The sequence below is a fragment of the Gamsiella multidivaricata genome (genome assembly GCF_025024155.1).
Source record: "Gamsiella multidivaricata strain RSA 2152 chromosome Unknown BC939scaffold_105, whole genome shotgun sequence".
Taxonomy (NCBI): Eukaryota; Fungi; Mortierellomycota; class Mortierellomycetes; order Mortierellales; family Mortierellaceae; genus Gamsiella; species Gamsiella multidivaricata.
Genome location: NW_026251813.1, coordinates 81,322 through 99,818, shown reverse-complemented (window position 1 = coordinate 99,818; position 18,497 = coordinate 81,322). Strand labels below are relative to the sequence as shown.

At 49.1% G+C, this 18,497-nt stretch overlaps 5 protein-coding genes across 5 annotated transcripts; 1 reads left to right on the top strand and 4 right to left on the bottom strand.

Annotated features, from left to right (window-relative positions):
- Nucleotides 1-707: 707 nt before the first annotated feature.
- BC939DRAFT_467209 (uncharacterized protein) lies at nt 708-2,951 on the bottom strand. Its single transcript, XM_051557747.1, has 8 exons — nt 2,731-2,951; nt 2,478-2,636; nt 2,001-2,385; nt 1,636-1,912; nt 1,518-1,528; nt 1,373-1,394; nt 1,080-1,255; nt 708-968 (listed from the first exon to the last, which is right to left on the bottom strand). The coding sequence occupies exons 1-8, from the start codon at nt 2,880-2,882 to the stop codon at nt 771-773; spliced, it is 1,380 nt and encodes a 459-aa protein (XP_051407109.1). The 5' UTR covers nt 2,883-2,951; the 3' UTR covers nt 708-770.
- A 282-nt stretch (nt 2,952-3,233) lies between these two features.
- On the bottom strand, nt 3,234-5,455 carry BC939DRAFT_467205 (uncharacterized protein). Its single transcript, XM_051557746.1, has 8 exons — nt 5,201-5,455; nt 4,954-5,112; nt 4,498-4,882; nt 4,130-4,406; nt 4,036-4,046; nt 3,930-3,951; nt 3,669-3,844; nt 3,234-3,579 (listed from the first exon to the last, which is right to left on the bottom strand). The coding sequence occupies exons 1-8, from the start codon at nt 5,359-5,361 to the stop codon at nt 3,376-3,378; spliced, it is 1,395 nt and encodes a 464-aa protein (XP_051407108.1). The 5' UTR covers nt 5,362-5,455; the 3' UTR covers nt 3,234-3,375.
- Nucleotides 5,456-5,846: 391 nt separating this feature from the next.
- Nucleotides 5,847-6,914, top strand: BC939DRAFT_467203 (uncharacterized protein). Its single transcript, XM_051557745.1, has one exon. The coding sequence runs from the start codon at nt 5,946-5,948 to the stop codon at nt 6,882-6,884; it is 939 nt and encodes a 312-aa protein (XP_051407107.1). The 5' UTR covers nt 5,847-5,945; the 3' UTR covers nt 6,885-6,914.
- Nucleotides 6,915-7,859: 945 nt separating this feature from the next.
- Nucleotides 7,860-12,716, bottom strand: BC939DRAFT_19938 (uncharacterized protein). The gene is made up of 5 exons (XM_051550598.1): nt 12,636-12,716; nt 12,352-12,536; nt 12,174-12,252; nt 9,681-12,085; nt 7,860-9,579 (listed from the first exon to the last, which is right to left on the bottom strand). The coding sequence occupies exons 2-5, from the start codon at nt 12,452-12,454 to the stop codon at nt 7,919-7,921; spliced, it is 4,248 nt and encodes a 1,415-aa protein (XP_051407106.1). The 5' UTR covers nt 12,455-12,536; nt 12,636-12,716; the 3' UTR covers nt 7,860-7,918.
- A 1,040-nt stretch (nt 12,717-13,756) lies between these two features.
- BC939DRAFT_19936 (uncharacterized protein) lies at nt 13,757-17,326 on the bottom strand. The gene is made up of 4 exons (XM_051550597.1): nt 15,520-17,326; nt 14,711-14,768; nt 13,986-14,413; nt 13,757-13,828 (listed from the first exon to the last, which is right to left on the bottom strand). The coding sequence occupies exons 1-3, from the start codon at nt 17,038-17,040 to the stop codon at nt 14,220-14,222; spliced, it is 1,773 nt and encodes a 590-aa protein (XP_051407105.1). The 5' UTR covers nt 17,041-17,326; the 3' UTR covers nt 13,757-13,828; nt 13,986-14,219.
- Nucleotides 17,327-18,497: the final 1,171 nt, after the last annotated feature.

Below are 18,497 nucleotides of genomic sequence, written 5' to 3'. Positions count from 1 at the left end.
TCAGTGAAGACGCGTCGATCTTGATGGGTTTGGAGGACTTGAAGGAGGAGCTGAGGAGTTTACTCTCAAATCGCATCGCAAGTACTTGGCTCTGCTGCCCACAACTTTTTGTAGGTTCAGAGGGAACGGTTATACAGTCCATAGAATGGTGATCCATATAACCGAGGCGACAGGATATGTGGGCAACGAATGACAGGGAGAGTCCTAGAAAGTGAGTAAAAAGACTGACAGGTTAGAAGAATGCGGAAAACATACTGCTGCTGGAACACGCTATCGCGCTTTTCTATGGTCATAGCTGGCACAAAGAAATACACACTCCAAAGAGTAGACCCTTTGCTCTTCCTTGTTGGAGAATACAACCTGATCCGTCAATTTCTCTATCTTAAGTGGGGCCTCGAGCTGGGGGATTTTTTTCGGCTGATTAAATGTCCGCCCTGGAATACGATACTAGGGCGAAACAAACCAATTCCCGCCAGTCCAGAAACGAAGGCTCGAAGAATGTTGATCGGGAGGGTGAAGTGTTCTGCATAGTCGGAGAATTCCTGTAGGGTGCTTCATTTGACACCGGGACCGCCTGGATGTTACTATTAGAGATTGGAGCCCAAAGATCCAGGCGGTCCGCGCTGGTGGATACGACACGGCTGGATGAACTGATTGCTCATCTAGAATTGGTTGGGCAGGTCGATGGCCACACGCTGTATTCTGTATTTCATTTTAACGTTTTATTGCATGTACAAAAGCATCACTAATACACAACAGCTCTGGTCTCATTAAATAGCCTCCGCCTTCGCTTCAAGGAGTTTCCTCACGCCCTCCTGTGGGAGCACCTTCACAGTGCCACGGTTTTCAGCCAAAGGCAACCAGGCGATCTGAGGACGGTACTCAAAAGTCTTCATGAAACTCATCTGAGTAATGAAGTTGGGCACGTAGTTAAGCATCACGTTACGAAGCACTCTATCCACCCATGTCTATTGGTAAAACAAAGAAATGCAGGGACAGTTGTCAGAAAAACGGTACAGCGCGTTGGCTGATACTTCTTCATTATCCGAGGGGACTGTGTCGCAATTATATCTGCTTACCTGGCCACTGATAGTCTTAGTCATGCTGCTACTGCGTTCAAACTGCATCTCTGCGCGACTGAAGCGTTGCTTATAGTACTCCTGGAATGCCGCCGTGATACTGTCAGTGCTTGAATCTGGCATGTTGTAAATGCAGTTGGCAAGCACAACAGCGTCCTGCATTGCGTTCACAGCTCCTATAGAGACACAGAGTGATGCATGGTATATTACGCGTCATCAGTATCGTAATCACAAAGTCGAATAAAATTGTCTGCAACATTTTTAATTGAAAATGGCAAGGACTGCTCTCTTACCTTGACCAGCACCAGGAAGCATCTAGTTCAGCAAAAAATGATATAGACATGGGTGAATAAATTGGTTAGCCTTTAGCAGGATGGGACCAAGGCATAGCCCTTCGAACAAGGCACACAAGGTTTCGCTTCATTGCATTCGATTTACCTTGTGGCAGGCTAGAAAAAGTGGACGAGCAGTTAATAATGTAGAGTTGTCAGTGCTCGGCACATAGTACGGAGCCACATCCTGAGAAGAAGCAACAAACACCCGCAAGATACATTACCATCACCGATAAGAGCTGTCCGTGAGTGGTACCACGTCTTAAAGAGCTTCTCCTCAAGGAACACCTTCGAAATCAAGTTCTTGGGTGTCTCATCGAAAACGTCGCCCATCTTGCCTCCCCAGGGACAAGGTTCCTCATAGAACTCCTTGAGCATGGCATCGTTCGCTTCAGGACCCCACTCGGAATTGCGGAATGCCTGGTCCTTGGCCTCTGCAGTCGACAACTGGGAGCTGAGCACGAAGCAGATTTGATTGCCAGGCACACTGAATACACCCCACTAAATAGAAAATAATAACAAAGATGATCCATTAATTATTGCTGTCGAATGCAATGAGAAGCCGATCCTTGTATTTCAAACCACGTACACTGCGGGAATCGGGACCAAGGACTTGGGAATAGTGTGCAAAGTTGTCCTTCAACTGTGGGTACTTTTCGGGGTTGGATGGTTTAGCAACGCCGACCATGCTCACATATCCAACCGAAAGGCTCTCAAGGTCGTTCTTGGGAAGGATGTTCTGTTCGTCCATTTGCTTGTACAGGCTCTGGCGCACTCCGCTATAGGCGCCGTCCGCTCCAACAAGGATATCGCCCTCGAATTTAGTATTGTCAGAGCAGTGAATGATGACCTTGCCATCCTTTTCCTCATGACGAACAACCTTCTTGCCGAGAGTGATCTTGCTGGCAGGGACCTGCTTCTTCATAAGTTCGTAGAGCTGAGGTCTTGCGAATAGCAAATTTTCGTTTCCGGAACTGACATACAGAAAACCAAGAATCAATTGATTTGTTTTTTTTTAAAAAAAAAGAGGGAGCACATTTTCAGATATAACACCTTAATAACTTACACTGCCTTATGCGATGTCAGATCGATTGCGCCGACTTTCTTCATGTCATCGCCGTACATGTCAAGGGAGAAGACCGGCAACGAGAACTTGTTGATCTCCTCCATCAGGCCCAGCTGCTCAAAGAGGGGGATGATGTTTGGGCCGAGGGTCATGACCGAGCTATTTTAAATAAGAAATGCGCGTCAATGCGCCATTACTGGATGAGAAGGCGCTCAATTGCTCGTGGACGCCTACAACAGAATCAGGAATTTACCCTAGAGCGCGCAATTCGTTAGCCCGCTCAAAGATGTGATAGGGGACGTTGATCTGCTCGAGCAGCTGGCCCAGCATGAGACCGCCGAGTCCACCTCCTACGATCAACACTGTTGGGACAGATTTTGGCTGTTCAGGAGTTTGCGCTGACATTTTGTTCGAATTGTGAGATTTGGGGGCGAAAAGTGAAAAATAGGAAAGAAAAGAATGAGTGAAATGGCGATTCCAAGTTGCAGATGAAAGCATCCCATCCAGATGAGATCGAAGACCACATACACTCCGACTTCAGGAACACTTCCATGCTGCATGCAGGCGTAATATCCGGTATTCAAGTCGGTTGCACTAAATCTTAATACCTGTTGCACCATGTTCGTCACGCTTGCATGCAATATGCATGCATGATAAGTGTCGGGAGAACAACATGTTCTGCAGATCACCTATCCCAGGAATTGACAAAAGCACCCTTATTTGAGGTCTCTTTCATTCTCGTGTCGACAAAATACATGCAGACTAATTTTCTGTTGTTTATTCGAGCTGCGCTCTCTATTACAGATGTATATGCATTGGCAGAGAGGTGCAGTCGGAGGAAAGATGCCGAGGTAGGCTAAAGGATGAAGAATGTTGTCCTCGGAAAAACAAAGTTATACTAAACGGCTTGTGGCGGCTGCTGTTGCTCGATCACCCTCCTCGCGCATTCTTGTGGCACGACATGTCCTGACCCTCGAGTCTCAACCAGAGGTAACCAAGCAATCTGTGGCCGGTACTCCAACGTCTTGGCAAAGCTGCGCTGCTGGACCCAATCAGGGATATAGTTGAGGAGCACATACCGCAGAGCCCGCTCCATCCAGGTCTAAGGCAGCAGGATATATGAAAAAGTTGCAGAGCGAATGAGGTAGGGTTCATTTTGTTACATGAATAAACACCAATGATTTATCTTACCTGGCCAGCCAGAATCTTTGACATGCCATTGCTGCGTCGGAACTGCATGAATGAGCGCGGGTATCGTTGTCTGTAATAGCCTTGAAGTGCCACGGTGATATTCTTCATACTATTGTCCGGTATGTTGAACAGACAGTTCGCGAGCACCACAGCATCCTGCATGGCATTCACGGCCCCTATAAGACAAACAGTTGATAGGGGTAGTTACCAGTGGTATCGTATGCTGCAGTACTGAGGGCTTTGCTGCGGCATTGTTCATACCTACGCCTGCTCCGGGAAGCATCTATAACGCATATTGGAACGATTTGGTGAATCTCATTGGCAACCACAAATTTGAGCAATCAAACCATCTGTTTCTTGCTATTACCTTGTGGCACGCTATTTGAGGCAGGAAAAAGTGGTTAAGACATGCTCAAACAATAAACAATACAATGCGCCTCAATGCACATCAACATGCATACCATCACCAAGAAGGACTGTTCGGGAATGGTACCATGTCTTGAAAGCCTTTTCTTCCAGGAACACCTTCGAAGTCAGACTGTCGACAGTTGCATCGAAAATATCTCCCATGGTACCTCCCCACGGGCACAGAAAGTCTCGATACTTTCTAATCATCGCCTCATTCGCCTCTGGTCCCCATTCTGAGTTCCTAAACTGTTGCTCCTTCGCATCCGAGGGCGAAAGTTGGGTGCTGAGGATCCAACAAATCTGGTTGTTTGCGACGCTCTGAACGCCCCACTAAAACGATTATCGGGTACAAAAAGAGGGTCAATTGCGATCCATGTATCTCCATTTCGGTACCCCGTACAATCCAAGTCCGTGCACTTACACTGCAATTGTCGTCTCCAAGGACCTGCGAAAAGTGAGCGTAGCTGTCTTTGAGGATCGGGTACTTTTCTGGATCTTGAGGACTAGTTACCCCTACCATGCTGACATACCCTATCGAAAAGCCCTCCTGGTCCACTTTGGGAAGCATGTCCGTTTCCGCCATGCGCTTGTAGAGACTCTGTCGAACCCCACTGTAGGCGCCATCAGCTCCCACGAGAATCTCACCCTCGTACTTGGTGTTGTCAGAGCAGTTGATGATGATTCTGCCATCAGATTCTTCGGAACTAAGGACCTTCTTTCCGAGACTGATTTTGTGGGCTGGTACTTGTCTGAGCAGAAGTTCATGGAATTTCGGGCGCGCGAAGATGATGCTGTCATATCCTGTGCTGAAGTGTAGAATTGAGTTAATTGACTGGCTCATCTCTTTAGAAAATACAATGGTATTGTGTGCACATACACAGCTTTTCGAGTCTTTAGGTTGATTTGGCCCAGGAACTTCATGTCTTTGTTATAAAGATCAAGCGAAGACAGTGGTCGGGAGATTTGCTTGAGTTCTTCTAGGAGACCAAGCTGCTCAAAAACGGGAAGGATGTCGGCACCCATCGTCATGGCGGATCTATTTTTCAGATGAAGGGCACACGTCAATATCCTGTTAGAGTAAGAGTATACAGCAGCGCCAATAGCTCAGCAGATGATTTACTTACCCGAGTGGTCTAAGGACCGTAGCCCGCTCGTAAATGTGGTAGGGTATGTTGGCGCGCTCAAAGAGGATGGCCAGTAGCAGGCCACCCAATCCTGCGCCTACAATCATCACGGTCGGTACACTGCGCTGCTCTTGCACTGGAACAGACATATTGGCGGTCATGATGGCGACTCCGATTCCAATTCAGGTTTAGTGGATGAGATGATGAGATGATGCGGAAGAGAGAGAGGGCGGATGCAGAAATGAATAAGAGTCGACATATAGCGGTGTGCAACAGGTACTGCTCACCATGTGTGCCCATGTATTGATTCAGCCCATATCTCATTTCATTAGATTGTGTTCAGGGCAGCATTCGACTCAGGCCATTGTGCTCGACCAAAGGAAGCCGATGTACAGGCGTAGAGAACTAAAGGAAGCCGATGTACAGGCGTAGAGAACCAAAGACTGCGGGTGCATTCAAACCGCATCGCTCTGGCGGTGCTGATACCATTGAAAGATCCTTCTAAATCTAATACAATCAGTCCCATGTGGGCGAAGATGAGGAGCTGCTCTTGCTTTCTTTGATAGTGAACGCGCGCTTTTGCACAGCATGGCATTTTACGCGCGTAATTGTAGAAAGAGCAGGAAATCCTAAACGCAATTGAAAGATCTCTGCTTTCTGGTCACATCAGCTCCATCCTTGGTCCTTTGATCACACAATCTTCCAATCCCCATCAGCCATCAACGACACACGTTCATCCCCCCTAATGGAACAAACACATAATCCCGATCCCCAGAACTGGCCCCGCCTCTCCTCCCCATCCTTTTCCTCTTCTCGCCCTGTCCCTCGGTGGCTCCCTATTCTCGGCCCCACCCAAGTCCTCGTCCTCCCATCCTTCCTCTCCCCCACCGACACCCAATCACTTATCACCTACATTCAACAAGAGATGAAGGTCCAGATCGACGATAAACTGGACCCATTAACGCCTCGTCCGCGCCCTACTCCACGCCCTGGCTACGCCTTTCGTGATAACGACCGCATCCAGTTCCATTCCCCAGAGTTCGCGTCTATGCTCTGGAACAAATGTGGCCTTCGCGATCGCTGGACAGAGCTATGGCTTCACCCTAAGTTCGGGCTCGAGAGCGTCCAAGGCGAATGCATAGCATCAGGGCCGAAGAATAACAAGCGGGCGAGACATGCGGTAGGATTGAGCAGGAACATTCGGCTGTATCGATACCAGAAGGGACAATCTTTTGGAGCGCATTACGACGAAAGCGTCATGGACAGGACGGAGGAGCTTGGAGAGACGATATCGGAGTACACGGTGTTGATCTATCTCAATGGCGAGAGAGACTCGGATTTGCAAGGTGGCGAAACGGTGTTTTATCCAACGGGGAAGAAGAAGGCACTCCCCTCGTCTGCACCGGCGAATTCATCTGGATCAGGATTCGGAAAGCAGACAAGGAGGGCGACGAAGGGAAAACAGACGCCCTCTACAGCGGCAGAAACAGAGAAGGCAAGTGGCGATGAGTCTTCAGCATCTCTGTTGTCATACACCCTTCCAAACGGAGGAGTGGCCGTCAAACCAGATAGGGGGCTGTTGCTGGTCCACAAGCATGGAGATCAGTGTATGCTCCACGAAGCGCTCATGGTCAACAGGGGATACAAGTATATTCTCCGAACAGACGTCGTCTACGAGCCGTAGATCCGCCGATCTGAAATAAAGCACCCCCCCCCCCCAAAAAAAAAAAAAAAAAAATAGTAACTGAATTGCAACCAACTATTCTTCCACAACAACGCGTCAATGACTGACATCGCCGCACCTCTCCGTATTTCAGTAGTATTTTTAATCGAGAAACCAGTAGGAAGCGTTCACTGGATCATGAACAACCCGAGCTGTACTCTACACTATTTTTCACCTTTTCCGCCCACTCTTTCCGCTCGATGGCATTCTCAGCTGAGTCTCTCTATACCACCACCGTTCCTGCACTCATCTTCGTCACATTATAACGAACCGCAGCCCTGCCTGGCACAGTTCAGCGCAGATCAGTATCACGCAACAGAATACAATATCACATTGTAACACTTGAGCTGTTTTTTCTATAGACGCCGCTTGGTCGTTCTCAGGCTGCTGTTGTTGTGTAAGGCGACATCTCTTCTGCTGGTGCGCACAGTGCTCCCATTCCATAAAACACTCACTCCCGTCTAACAATATCTCGGCATACTAAACGTCAACAACCTTGAGACGGCCCTTACTAAGCATCGGTACACATCTCCAGCGTGCTGAGTTAAGGAGACGTCGTTGCAGAAGTATTGAAAACTTCCCGTACGATATCTGACATCCTCTGGAGCTGGATATGATAGACGCATTCAACGACATATCCGTATCCTGTAATGCAGGCACGCGCCCCTGGAGTATGAAATGGCATCTCGGACATAATAAGGGAGGGCGAAAAAATATATATTGGAATTCTCTGAGGGAAGGGGGAAGTAGAAAAGTTGATAGGCGGGAAAGGATAGAGACAGGCAAGAAGTGTGAATCTGTTTCTAGGCATCCTTTTCCCCTTTCTCCCCCTCCCCCCCCAAATCTCTAGCGAGCGTTACTTTTCATTGCCTTGAGAAGAGGAATCTGAGCTACACCATCAAAAGTCTCTTTCTTTCTTCACAGACATCCTTTTGACTTCACGTTAACGCGTGCATAGTTTATTATTATAGTTACAGCGCTATTTTTTTCTGCATCTACAGAAGCCAGCTGTGCAGCGCCAACGGTGGACTATTCATCGCCGCCAACGCTGAATTTAGCGTCGATCCCGGTGCTACAGCTCCTCCTCCTCCTCCTCCTCCTCCTTCTCCTATTGATCCATTCGCTGTCGCTGTCGCTGTTACGCTCGCACTCGCACTCGCACTCGTAGTCACCGGCAAAGTCGCTAACACCTGGCTACTCAAAATCGAATCCTGCTCCTGTTCAACCGTCGGCGAAGGCTCACATGGGTGCAAGTACGGCACAAACACCTCCTGCGGCGGATGATAAGCATGCTGCTGCTGCTGCTGCTGTGCTGCCGCCGTTCCTGGCCCATTCGCCGGTAACGTCTCCTGCAGTACCTGCATCAGTCCCAACGCCTGCTGCTGCTGCTGTTGCTGTTGCAGTAGTAGTGTCTGCCCAATATGAAATTGCTGCTGCTCCATCAACATCTGTATCTGCTGCTGCCTTTGCAACAACGATGACTGCGCGTGCGGATCAATCGATCCGCCGTTTAACAGATTTGGCCAGGGCGTACACATACTTCCTCCACTCAAAACTACAGTTCCCTGTGCCGCATAAATCGACGGCTGGGACTCATGGATCGTGGAGCTCACTGTATTCGCCGCCGCAGATGCCACAGCCATCGCCTCCGTTGCTGTCCCCGCAGCCATTGCAGCCACCGGAGTAATCGGGCCCGGTACGTGCGGCAGCGAAGACGGATTCGATCCATTCCCTGCCATCATCGTCATCGTCATTGCCGTAGGTGCCGTGGTCGCTGCCGCAACGTTTGATACCGGAACCGACGTGACAGTGGGCGTGGACATTGAGGGGAACATAATCGGGGACGAAATAGTCCCGGAATGGTAGGTTGTTGACAATGACGAGGACGAGTTTGTCTTGGTAATCGCATGTCCCAGAGGCCCACTCAGCAGCTGTGATGACGAGCTCTGGTTAATGTTCAGTCCCGTAAGGCTGTTGCTGTGGTGTAGACTACGAGATACCTGTGGCAAAGGCGCTACGATAGATGACGCAGCAGCTGCAGTAGAGGACACGTAAGACACCGTTGGAAGGGTCAAGTTCGTTGACTTGATATTTCCTCCGCCTCCGACCTTCGAACTCTCGTCCTGCATGGTATTCTCGCGGATCAAGGCCAGACCGCGCAACGCTGCCGGAGACAACTCGAGATCACGCTTAGGAGCTGGTGGTTTCTGTGCAAGTGTCGGCTCTCCGACCTGGGTGGCTGGCACGGATGTGACAGAGTGGAGCATGGACGGTTGGAGTGCAGAGCTGACTCCAATAGGCGCTGAGACGTGCCCTGCAGAGACCATGGCCGCAACGGTTGATGTTACAGTCATCGAACTCGATGTTCCAAGACTAGCTGAAACTTCTGTTCCCTCGGGTGGGGGTACATATGGAAGTGTGCTAGCCTCAGCATCACCAATCACACAGTAATGGCGAACCATGGCCACTAAATCCTTTTGCATCAAGGGCTTGGTCACGTACCGCTCCATACCAGAGTTGAGACAGGCTTTACGGGCAGTTTCCTGGATATCCGCAGAGACAGCCACGAGTGGCAGTCGTGGGACAGGACCCTTCACCTCTGCGGCATGTTCCTTTTCCAGCGCACGAATCTGTTGCGTCGCTTGCACTCCATCGCCTATTGAAGTGGAGAATAAAAAGGTCAGGGCTGTTAATATGGTTCTTTCCTCCCCCATGATATTTTAAAAGCATTCGATGAAGTACTGCAATATGACTTACAGTTGGGCATATGGTGGTCAAAGAACCCCATGGTATAGTACCCTCTCGGATGAGCTTTGAACAGGGCCAATGCATCAGCTCCGTCGTTTGCGCAGGATATAGCGAGACCAAACAATGCCAGCTGCTTCGACAGCACCTTCTGTGCAATCACATTGTCCTCCGCCAGCAAGATGCGCATGCCTGCAATCCTCTCGGCCTCCTCGAACGACAACGAGATCTCTGTCGCCTCCTCTGTGACCAATTTTGACGTCTTTGCTGGTTTTGGTGAATTTGAACGCAGTTTGCCATTCTTTCCTGAAGTGCCGGTAGGTGTCTTCTGTCTGAACAAAGGCTTCTTCGGATTCGTTAGAGCCTTTTCCTTTTCCTGGTCCCTGTCGCCTTCCTTTTCCTTCTCGGCCGGCTCCTTCGTCTCCTTCTCTTTTAGCGACTGCTCCTGGGTTGCATCTGGGACGCTACCGGACCCATCCGACTTTGGCGTAATAGGAGCAGGTGTCTGGTTCACTGATGATTTTTGGATTTGCGAGGGTTCTGGTGTCATAGCCCGCTCATCAATCGTCACCAGCTCCTCCACTTCAAGAATTTCCAGTGGGGTACTCAGCGTAGCATCTGAAGAATGCAAATGAATGCCCAGTGGCAAAAGATGTGCCTCTGCAAGACTCTGGCTGATCGTCTTTTGCTCCTGCGCCTGGTTCAAAAAGTGTGTGCCGCTGTCGACATTGTACAAGTCCGGTCTGGCCTGACCATCTTTGGATATCGCAGCATCTTTTCCTAAAGCCTCCTCGAGTGAAACTATCAAAGCGGTAGATGAACTGCGCGTCATATTGATAGGTGTTAGTGTAGCGCCTGAGGTGGAAGGCATGGTAGGTGAGGCGATTGGTGATCCCATGGCTGCTACTGCTGATGTGGTTGGGCTCGACGGCGCAACACTCGGTGTAACTACTCCTTTCTTCACTGTATGAGCTCCATGGATCTTTGCTGAATCATCTAAGATTTCGACAAAAGCGCGTAGCAATTTGAGGCGACGGATAGGTTTTGAGATACAAGTGATGCGAAGGCTGTTGAGCTTTTCTGGGCTAAGTCCTGGGACCTCGCTTCCAGAGGTGTAGTTTCCATAGATAGCTGAGCCGCTATTTTCCACCCGCAGAGACACAGACTGGCTAAGAGTCGGTCTTTTCCTTCCGCCTCCAAGGGAGTTGGACGAGGAGCTCGTAGGTGGTAGCTGGAGGGACTGAGCACGTCGAATAATTTCGGTATTCGGCGTGTACAACAGAACAAAGTGCACATTGTTGAGATCGGGCCTCGCCTTCAGATCCAGCATCACGGTGTGGTTCGGATCTGCTTTGGGAAAGTCCCAGCAGACAAAGTCGAATCGTATTCCATTGGCAACGGATTCCTCCAGTCGACATGCGGCTGTCGAAGGTGCATCTGCGACCTCCGTGTTGAAATCCGAGAGATAGTTCTGAAGGGTGCTAATGGTCGTTTGGCTGGTAGAAGCGATCAAGATACGGGGTGTCCCAAGTGTCCTTGTAATGCGTTTGATTTCCTTAGTCGAATCTCCAACCTCCGCCTCCTGTACAAGCTTGGTGGAGCCCTCCACGGCAGTGCTCTGTTCGCATTGAATCATAAACCAGAAAGTGGAACCCTTTTCGCGCTCAGACTTTAGACCGATGCGACCCTTCATCAGCTTGACTAGCTGGAGACAGATAGAGAGACCCAATCCTGATCCTCCATAAGATCTCGTAGCGCTGCCGTCGACCTGTGAGAATGGCGAGAACAAAACCTCCTGCTCCTCTGAGCTGATTCCGATACCTGTATCCTCAACCGAGAACATCAGTTTGATCGAGTGCTCACTCAATGGCTCTGGAGATGAGAAGCGACCGGAATTGGGAGGACGGAGCTCCGATTGACACTGACCACCACCATTCTTCTCGTGCTTAAAATAGAACTTGTCGTCGTCGAGTACCTCCGCCATGGATGAGCCCTCTGCAACATCTGACATCTCCGAGTCACTCTCCAGAACCTTACATCGCACAATGACATGTCCAGAGTGCGTAAACTTGATAGCATTGCCCACAAGATTCAAGAGGATCTGCTTCAGTCGGTTACAATCTCCGACCAAGACCTCGGGCACATTATCGGCTTTGATAAATGCGAGCTCAAGCGATTTCTGAGATGCTAATGGTTCCACAATATCCTCTACCTCCTCAAAGACTTCCTCCAGATCGAATGGTGATGATTCTAGTACCACTTTGTCGGCCTCCAGCTTCGAGAAATCCAAGAGATCATCAATAATAAGTAACAGTTTCTCGCAGCTAGCCTTGGCTGTGCCAACACACTCCTGTTGTTCTTCATCCAGGTTGGAATACCCCAGCAAAGTTAACATTCCGTGGAATCCAGAGAAAGGTCTATGATATAAGAAGAAAGAGCCATTTAGACGACTAGGAGATACTCATAGACAAGAGACATGTCAGGCTACACCAAAGAGCAACATACGTTCTCAGTTCGTGGCTCATGTTGGCCAGGAAGTTGGATTTCTTGTGCAGCTCGGCTTTTTGAGCGAGATAGAGATCATCTAAAAACATTGAATAGGGGTACAGATGAGCATGGAATATGCAGCATTTGATAAAAGAGTATCATACATAAGCAACATTCATATATTTTAGAAACTTACCAATATCGATAGTGACACCAACCCATTTCAAGATAGCTCCGCTATGGTTGAGCACTGGGACGGCACGCGAAAGATGCCAGCGGTACATGCCGTCGTATCGCATCAGCCTGAACTCGCAATCCTTGTATACGCCAGTCTTATAGCTCTGTGACACTTCCTTCTGAAACGAAGCGACGTCGTCAGGGCTATTGTCCAAACGAAAAGGGGCAATATGTTAATCCGAGTCTTAGAACATCTCTACTGAGACACACTGAGACACAACAAAGCGACTCCGGTTACTGAACTTACTGCATAGCACTAATCCACCTGTCGCTTGTGCGTGTATCTCCTGGCAGACCAGTGAAATCGAACCAGGATCTGGAGAGGTATCGGCGACTCAAGACTACAAGTAAGAATATTGTATTGTGAGTCGACATATGTGCTGCATACAATCGCCAGTGGGATCTTACAAAACGTCCTGAAAGGTGTATACCATCATCGCGTTCGGCAGCCCAAACAAAGCATGGCAGTGCCTCCATCCACGAAAAGACCTCGTGCTCATTCTAAAAATGGACGATGAGAAGTCAGTATCGATAATTAAAACCAGCAGTGGAAAACAAGAGTCCAGTCTCAAGTCCGTGATTTGTTCTTTTCTGTCGAATTGAATTACCTTTTGGATCTTGGTAATGGTATCCTCAAGAACGCGGTTTCGTTGTGTCGCCAAAGTCACCTGCTTCGACAATATTCTAAAACTCTCGCAATGCTGCAGCGGAATCGCCAGCTTTTGACAAAACAACATCAGCATGTCCTGATCCCGCTTCGTGAAATAGAACCGAGGGTGTAGATGGTGCAGATAGATTGCCCCGGCAAGAGCCGTAACACCAGGCTGAGTACTCATGATCGGGACACAGGCGATGGTGGGAAGCTGAGATCGGCTGCCGACAACTGTCGAGAAAATGGGTTCCTGAGTATCGAGGGCCTTGCGTACCAGCACTGGCATATGGTCCCGTCTTTCTGAGAGATCCGTCCACGTAAGAGTCGGTTGCGTGCTTCCAGGTTGGTATTTGTCCTCCATGATCGCCCAGGCTCCACCGTTCGGTGAGCGATCGTCCTTTTGCCATAAAATGATAGCCATCTCCTCTGGTGGATGACCCACGAGAACATTGTCCAGGGCATGAGAGACCGCACGAAGCAACTCTTGAAGGTCTGTGATATGGGTCAACGACAGGACTGATTCGAGAACAAAGACGCGGTCCTCGGATGATAATCCCTCAGAAGAACCAGCACTTGATCCAGAACGCTTTGTCGCAAGTGAACTGGCATCCAAATCCTGGCTAGTGAGTGTGGATGTCGACTTTAAGGAATGGGTTGAATTGGCGGGAGATGCTGGTCGCGCCATTGTGGGGCCGTGTGCAGATGGTGGTGTCGACAGTTGAGCTGGTTTAGTGGCAGACGGACTTGATCCTGCCTTAGATTCGTATGCAGCTTTGGCGGATGCCTATTAAGAGCAGCAAATGTAAAGAGAAAGAAGATAAGGGACATCAGAAAAGCGCCATTTCGTACTTTACAATACAAAAGCACATACAGATAGATACATATCAGACAGATATGATAAGACCGACAGAAGGCCATGCTTGTCCATCGCGTTTGCTCACCTTCGACTCTGTTTCCTTCTTCAGCGCCTCCTGCTCCTGATCTCGAATGACACTCAATTCCTTCCGCACTTGAGAGATACTCAGGAACCTATCCTTGGAACTCTGTTTCATTGGTTTGAGGAACAGCCGCACATAAAAAAAAAAAAATCCCGTTAATAGTGATTTTCTGTATAAATATGTACGGAATAGCATACCAAGCAGGCTAAAAAGCGTGCATTGCATGACAGTGCATGGTCATGCCTTTGCTACCATTCGATGGATGACATTGGCTAGGCGTGCAGGGGTGGCTGCATGGCAGGCGATTCTACCCACTGCTGCTGAGCCATTTCCAGATGCAAATGAGTTCAATCCCTCTGCGATAGCTCCTTGAGTCAACACCTCAGGCTGGAATGCGGAGTACGATGCCCAAAGGTAGTAGAACATGACACCTGTACAACAAAGAAAAAGAAGAACAAACAAGTGATCATGCGAAATTAATACAGCGTTTAGTTGGACAGAGGACCCACGTTCGATTTTTACTTTTGTTTGGACCTCCACCCCCAACCCCTCGCCCAATGGAAGAGGGGATGGAGAATGGATAAGGGCGCGAGCAAACGTGTTACACCCAGACAGCTAGCCAAACAAGCGGACAAGCAGACAAGTAGGAAAGTACGGGAGTAGGACAGCAGACAGCCAAAACAGAGATAGCGCAGACAAAGCAATGCAGAGAAATAAAGATGCCTTACCGAGAGAGTAGATGTCGATCTGGACAGGTAGTACGCATCCAGGTGGTGAGTGCAACTCCTGTAGGGTTAATCGGGACACGATAAAAAGAAGGCTGTCAGTCAATAACCATCATAGTTCTTCAAAATGGAGTGGACAGAATGGAGGACTAGGACTAGGAGTAGGATTAGGATTAGGATTAGGACTAGGACCAGGACCAGGACCACCGTTTGTGTTTATTCATGGACTCAAGTCAAACATTTATACAAGATCGAGATTCACTCATCTCACTCTCTTCCGTGCGTAAACAGAATGAGGAGACGTCTTTGTGTTGGATACACAACCCAATGCATCCATCAGGAGTAGAGAGTAGACATGTCGTTGGAGATGTACACAAGACTACAGCTGTAGACTATGCTTGTACCCAGCTACTTATCCACCCAGAGAAGCATGATAAACCCGTTGTCTGATCCAAATGTGAATAGGCTGCCCTGCCCTGTCCTGCCCTGTCCTGCCCTGTCCTGTCCTGCCCTGCCCTGCCCTGTCTCTGCCCCCTTACCCTCTCCTCTTTTAGATAAACCAAGTAGTATCCCAATATCCCCAATCAAGAGCTTTTTTCTTCAAATCAATTTGGTCCGCCATCTCATGCCTGGGTATGCAGAAAAAGGAAAAAAGAAAAAAAGTGCGTGCAAACACTACCCAAAGGAAAAACAGTGATGCGTGATGACCGAGAACAGAGACGGATGCATAAACAGGCACTATCGACGTGAAGACGACCGAATGCATTTGACTGGAGATCACGAAAGGGGCAAAGACATCACAGATGGCTTACCTGTGGTACATGCAATAGAAAATGTTGTTTGATCACCAAGGGCTGTGATGATCCGGATACTCCTGACGCGGTAGAACCAGCCGACGTAGCCGACGACGACGCAGGAGATGCAGACGACGCCGACTGGCTGATGGCTGGTGACGATGCAGACGAGGACAGGAGCGACCTCTTGATACGTGCCATGCGCGATGAAATTGTATCGTGCAGGACACCATTGCTGCCGCTGCTGTAGGGCTGCAAGTTGAGGTCGTGCGGTGAGAACAGTGCAGGGTCTAGGAGAGATCCGATGCTGCCGCTAGTATTGCTGCCGCTACCATCGGCATCCAAGGCAATGGGTACTGTACTGGATAAAGTGATGCCTAGAGTCGTCGAGGGTGATCCATGGCCATGGCCGTTGGCAACGTTGGCGGCTGCTGCGTGGTCTCGAAGACCTTTTTTTGCCGGGCTGTCTACTGGCTCTGTGCTCTTTTCGCCTAGGCCAAGATGAGTACAGTCTAAGACAAGAGAATATCGCCTGCTTCTGTGCGCTGGTTTGGTGTTATTATTGCAACTGCTGCTGTTGCTATTGCCGGTACTGGTACCTGTACCCGTACTACTGGAGCTATTGCTGATCGTTGCACTGGTTTTTGCGATTGAACCTGCCCTGTCGAGCGTCAATTGACTGGGACTGGTATGGTTCTCTTTGCGACTTGGGTGACCCTGGAAACTATGCCTGGGTGAAGGCGACGGAGGGAAGGCTGAAAGGCTCTGGTCTGAATTTGCTCTGATGGCTGAGGGAGGAGTGGTAAAAGTCGAAGATGAAAGAGGAGGGGAACTGACGCCATTGCCATTACTGTTGCTAGTATTACTGGTGCCGCTGGTATTGCTGCTGTTGAATGCCTTCAGAGAAGATGACTCCTCCCAGCGAAAGGAGGTCGGGCTGAGCTGGCCATGGATAAGTCCGTTCTGGTGCAACGTCTCGAGCAAGACTGAAGCCTCGACTGTGAAATCCAAGAACCTTGCCATGTCGAAGGTATGTTGACGAAGAAAACTCTGCTGAGGCTGTAGAAGGGGAGGGTGGATCGAGTGCTGAGACTCGAGTAGGGCAGTAGTGATCATGGCCATGGTGGTATCGGAGTCATAGTCCGAGTCAGAGATAAGGTCGATGAGCTGCTGCTGGTGCTGCTGTTGCTGGTGAAGTGCTCGTTGAAGGTGTTCCTGAGAAGGGGCTGATTGACTATTTGAACGGGTGGGTGGATGGTTGTATTGGTGCTGGTGCTGATATTGGTGTGATGGTTGCTGCTGGTACGTTGTAGAAGGAGAGGGAGAGTGGGAGGGGGAGAGTATGGGTGAGTGCACAGGGGCGGGTGAAGGAGTTCGCGAGGGAGATGTTAGCTGTTGCTGTTGCTGTTGGTGAGATGAGGAGTTGAGAGGATGAGAGTGCTGTGAATGAGAAAGTGATTGTTGCTCCTCCCGGTTGGTGATGGTGAAGGAGGATCTTTGGTGCGAGAGTATCTCGGTTGGCGGTGTTGAGTCTGGCATATCGGCAATTTGATATAGAGGTGATAGGTCGGTTGTGTTATGAACTAAGCAGGACGGGGGAGAAGGATAAAATGTAATAATCGTGCTTGTGGATGGATACAACCAGCACGCGCGCAAAAGCCGATTGGACTTTCTCACATACACAGGCACACACAGGCACACAGCACGCAACGGTTCAATGCAACGATGCAATTGAGGGCAGGAAGGAAAGACAGGGAGGAGAAGGGAAGGAAGGGAGGAAGGAGATATGGGTTGGGCGAAGAGGAGTAAAAAAAAAAAAAAAGAGAGAGAGAAGAGGTAGAGGAGAGAAGGAAGGAGAGCAAAGAAAAAGACCGATGTGAACAAGTTGGGAAGAGTGAGAGAGGGTGTGAGAATGCGATTGGGTGACAACTCTGGAAGGATTTTTATGAAATAATAAACGAAATAGGCGCACGCTTCACCGGAGCAAGTAAACAACTGAAGAAAAAAAAATAGAAAAGGAAGAAACAGAAGAAACAAAGGAAGGAAAGAAAAGAGAGAGAAAGAGAGAAAGAGAGAAAGAGAAGAGGGCTGCGACTTGGGGAAGGAAACAAGCCAATCGCTCGCTCAACTCACACCCAGCTCATTCAGCTCACCTCGCTCGAACAACAAAGCAGGATTGGCATATCCAACCAGGTTGGCCAGGACCATCGGCCACATTTTCGCCTTCTTTCTTGTCTTGTCTTCCCCTATGAACGCATTGTTACGGCGCGGTATATTATTACATATCTCAATCAATGCTGCTGTTTCCCTTCCATGCTCTTCCCTTCTTATAATGTCTGTGCAGTGCATCGTTGCTTTCACATCCTGAAGTCTATTTGAACACACATCTGAAACTGCATCATCCGAGTGCATCGTTGCTGTACATGTCCGTTTCCATCGATATCCATGTCCCTCCTTTTACTAGTCCCCCCCCTCCCTTTCCCTTTTCCCTCTCTTTTTTTGAAATGCGAAAGAGCCGAGGCCCTATATACAATAAAAAAAAACTGCCTATGCCTTCTTCTATTGCTTATGCTAGACTACAGCATGGGACGACCCAATCGAATAGAAAGGCATGGGAAACGAAGGAAACTAGGCGGACACTTAACCATAACCCCCATCGCGACCTTTCTCTCTTACATGTGTATCTATCGCAAACCTTGCCACGAAGGTGCGAAGAACAAAAAACAAATTATTGCGTATGCGCGATGATGAAGTTGTTTTTTGTCCGCGTCGTTGTCGTTGTGCTAATCTAGTGAGAATGTGGATACACATAACATGGTCTGCTTTCGACCACGACAATCTCAAGGGGTTGGCCATTTTGCGGATGTACACCCAAAAGAAAAACAAGGTCCAAATTGGCTCCCCATTCCCTCGAAAGTTTTCTCGATTTAGTGCCCCAGATCGGACTAAGTCTCGAAGGAAATGGCGCTAGTGCGTGTGCCTGAATTTTATGTTTC

What these genes read in the sequence shown, in the direction of transcription:
- BC939DRAFT_467209 (XM_051557747.1), bottom strand. Translation starts at nt 2,882, where the DNA reads ATGTCAGCGCAAACTCCTGAACAGCCAAAATCTGTCCCAACAGTGTTG. An exon ending in CTGACATCGCATAAGGCAGT is followed by an intron (nt 2,386 to 2,477) that starts GTAAGTTATTAA and finishes TCTGTATGTCAG; the next exon opens with TTCCGGAAACGAAAATTTGC. An exon ending in CTAAGACTATCAGTGGCCAG is followed by an intron (nt 969 to 1,079) that starts GTAAGCAGATAT and finishes TTTTACCAATAG; the next exon opens with ACATGGGTGGATAGAGTGCT.
- BC939DRAFT_467205 (XM_051557746.1), bottom strand. Translation starts at nt 5,361, where the DNA reads ATGACCGCCAATATGTCTGTTCCAGTGCAAGAGCAGCGCAGTGTACCG. An exon ending in ACGGTCCTTAGACCACTCGG is followed by an intron (nt 5,113 to 5,200) that starts GTAAGTAAATCA and finishes TCTGAAAAATAG; the next exon opens with ATCCGCCATGACGATGGGTG. An exon ending in TTGGAGACGACAATTGCAGT is followed by an intron (nt 4,407 to 4,497) that starts GTAAGTGCACGG and finishes TAATCGTTTTAG; the next exon opens with TGGGGCGTTCAGAGCGTCGC.
- BC939DRAFT_467203 (XM_051557745.1), top strand. Translation starts at nt 5,946, where the DNA reads ATGGAACAAACACATAATCCCGATCCCCAGAACTGGCCCCGCCTCTCC.
- BC939DRAFT_19938 (XM_051550598.1), bottom strand. Translation starts at nt 12,454, where the DNA reads ATGCGATACGACGGCATGTACCGCTGGCATCTTTCGCGTGCCGTCCCA. An exon ending in TGGTGTCACTATCGATATTG is followed by an intron (nt 12,253 to 12,351) that starts GTAAGTTTCTAA and finishes CAATGTTTTTAG; the next exon opens with ATGATCTCTATCTCGCTCAA. An exon ending in ATGAGCCACGAACTGAGAAC is followed by an intron (nt 12,086 to 12,173) that starts GTATGTTGCTCT and finishes CTTATATCATAG; the next exon opens with ACCTTTCTCTGGATTCCACG.
- BC939DRAFT_19936 (XM_051550597.1), bottom strand. Translation starts at nt 17,040, where the DNA reads ATGCCAGACTCAACACCGCCAACCGAGATACTCTCGCACCAAAGATCC. An exon ending in TTCTATTGCATGTACCACAG is followed by an intron (nt 14,769 to 15,519) that starts GTAAGCCATCTG and finishes TTAACCCTACAG; the next exon opens with GAGTTGCACTCACCACCTGG. An exon ending in GATCGACATCTACTCTCTCG is followed by an intron (nt 14,414 to 14,710) that starts GTAAGGCATCTT and finishes TTTGTTGTACAG; the next exon opens with GTGTCATGTTCTACTACCTT.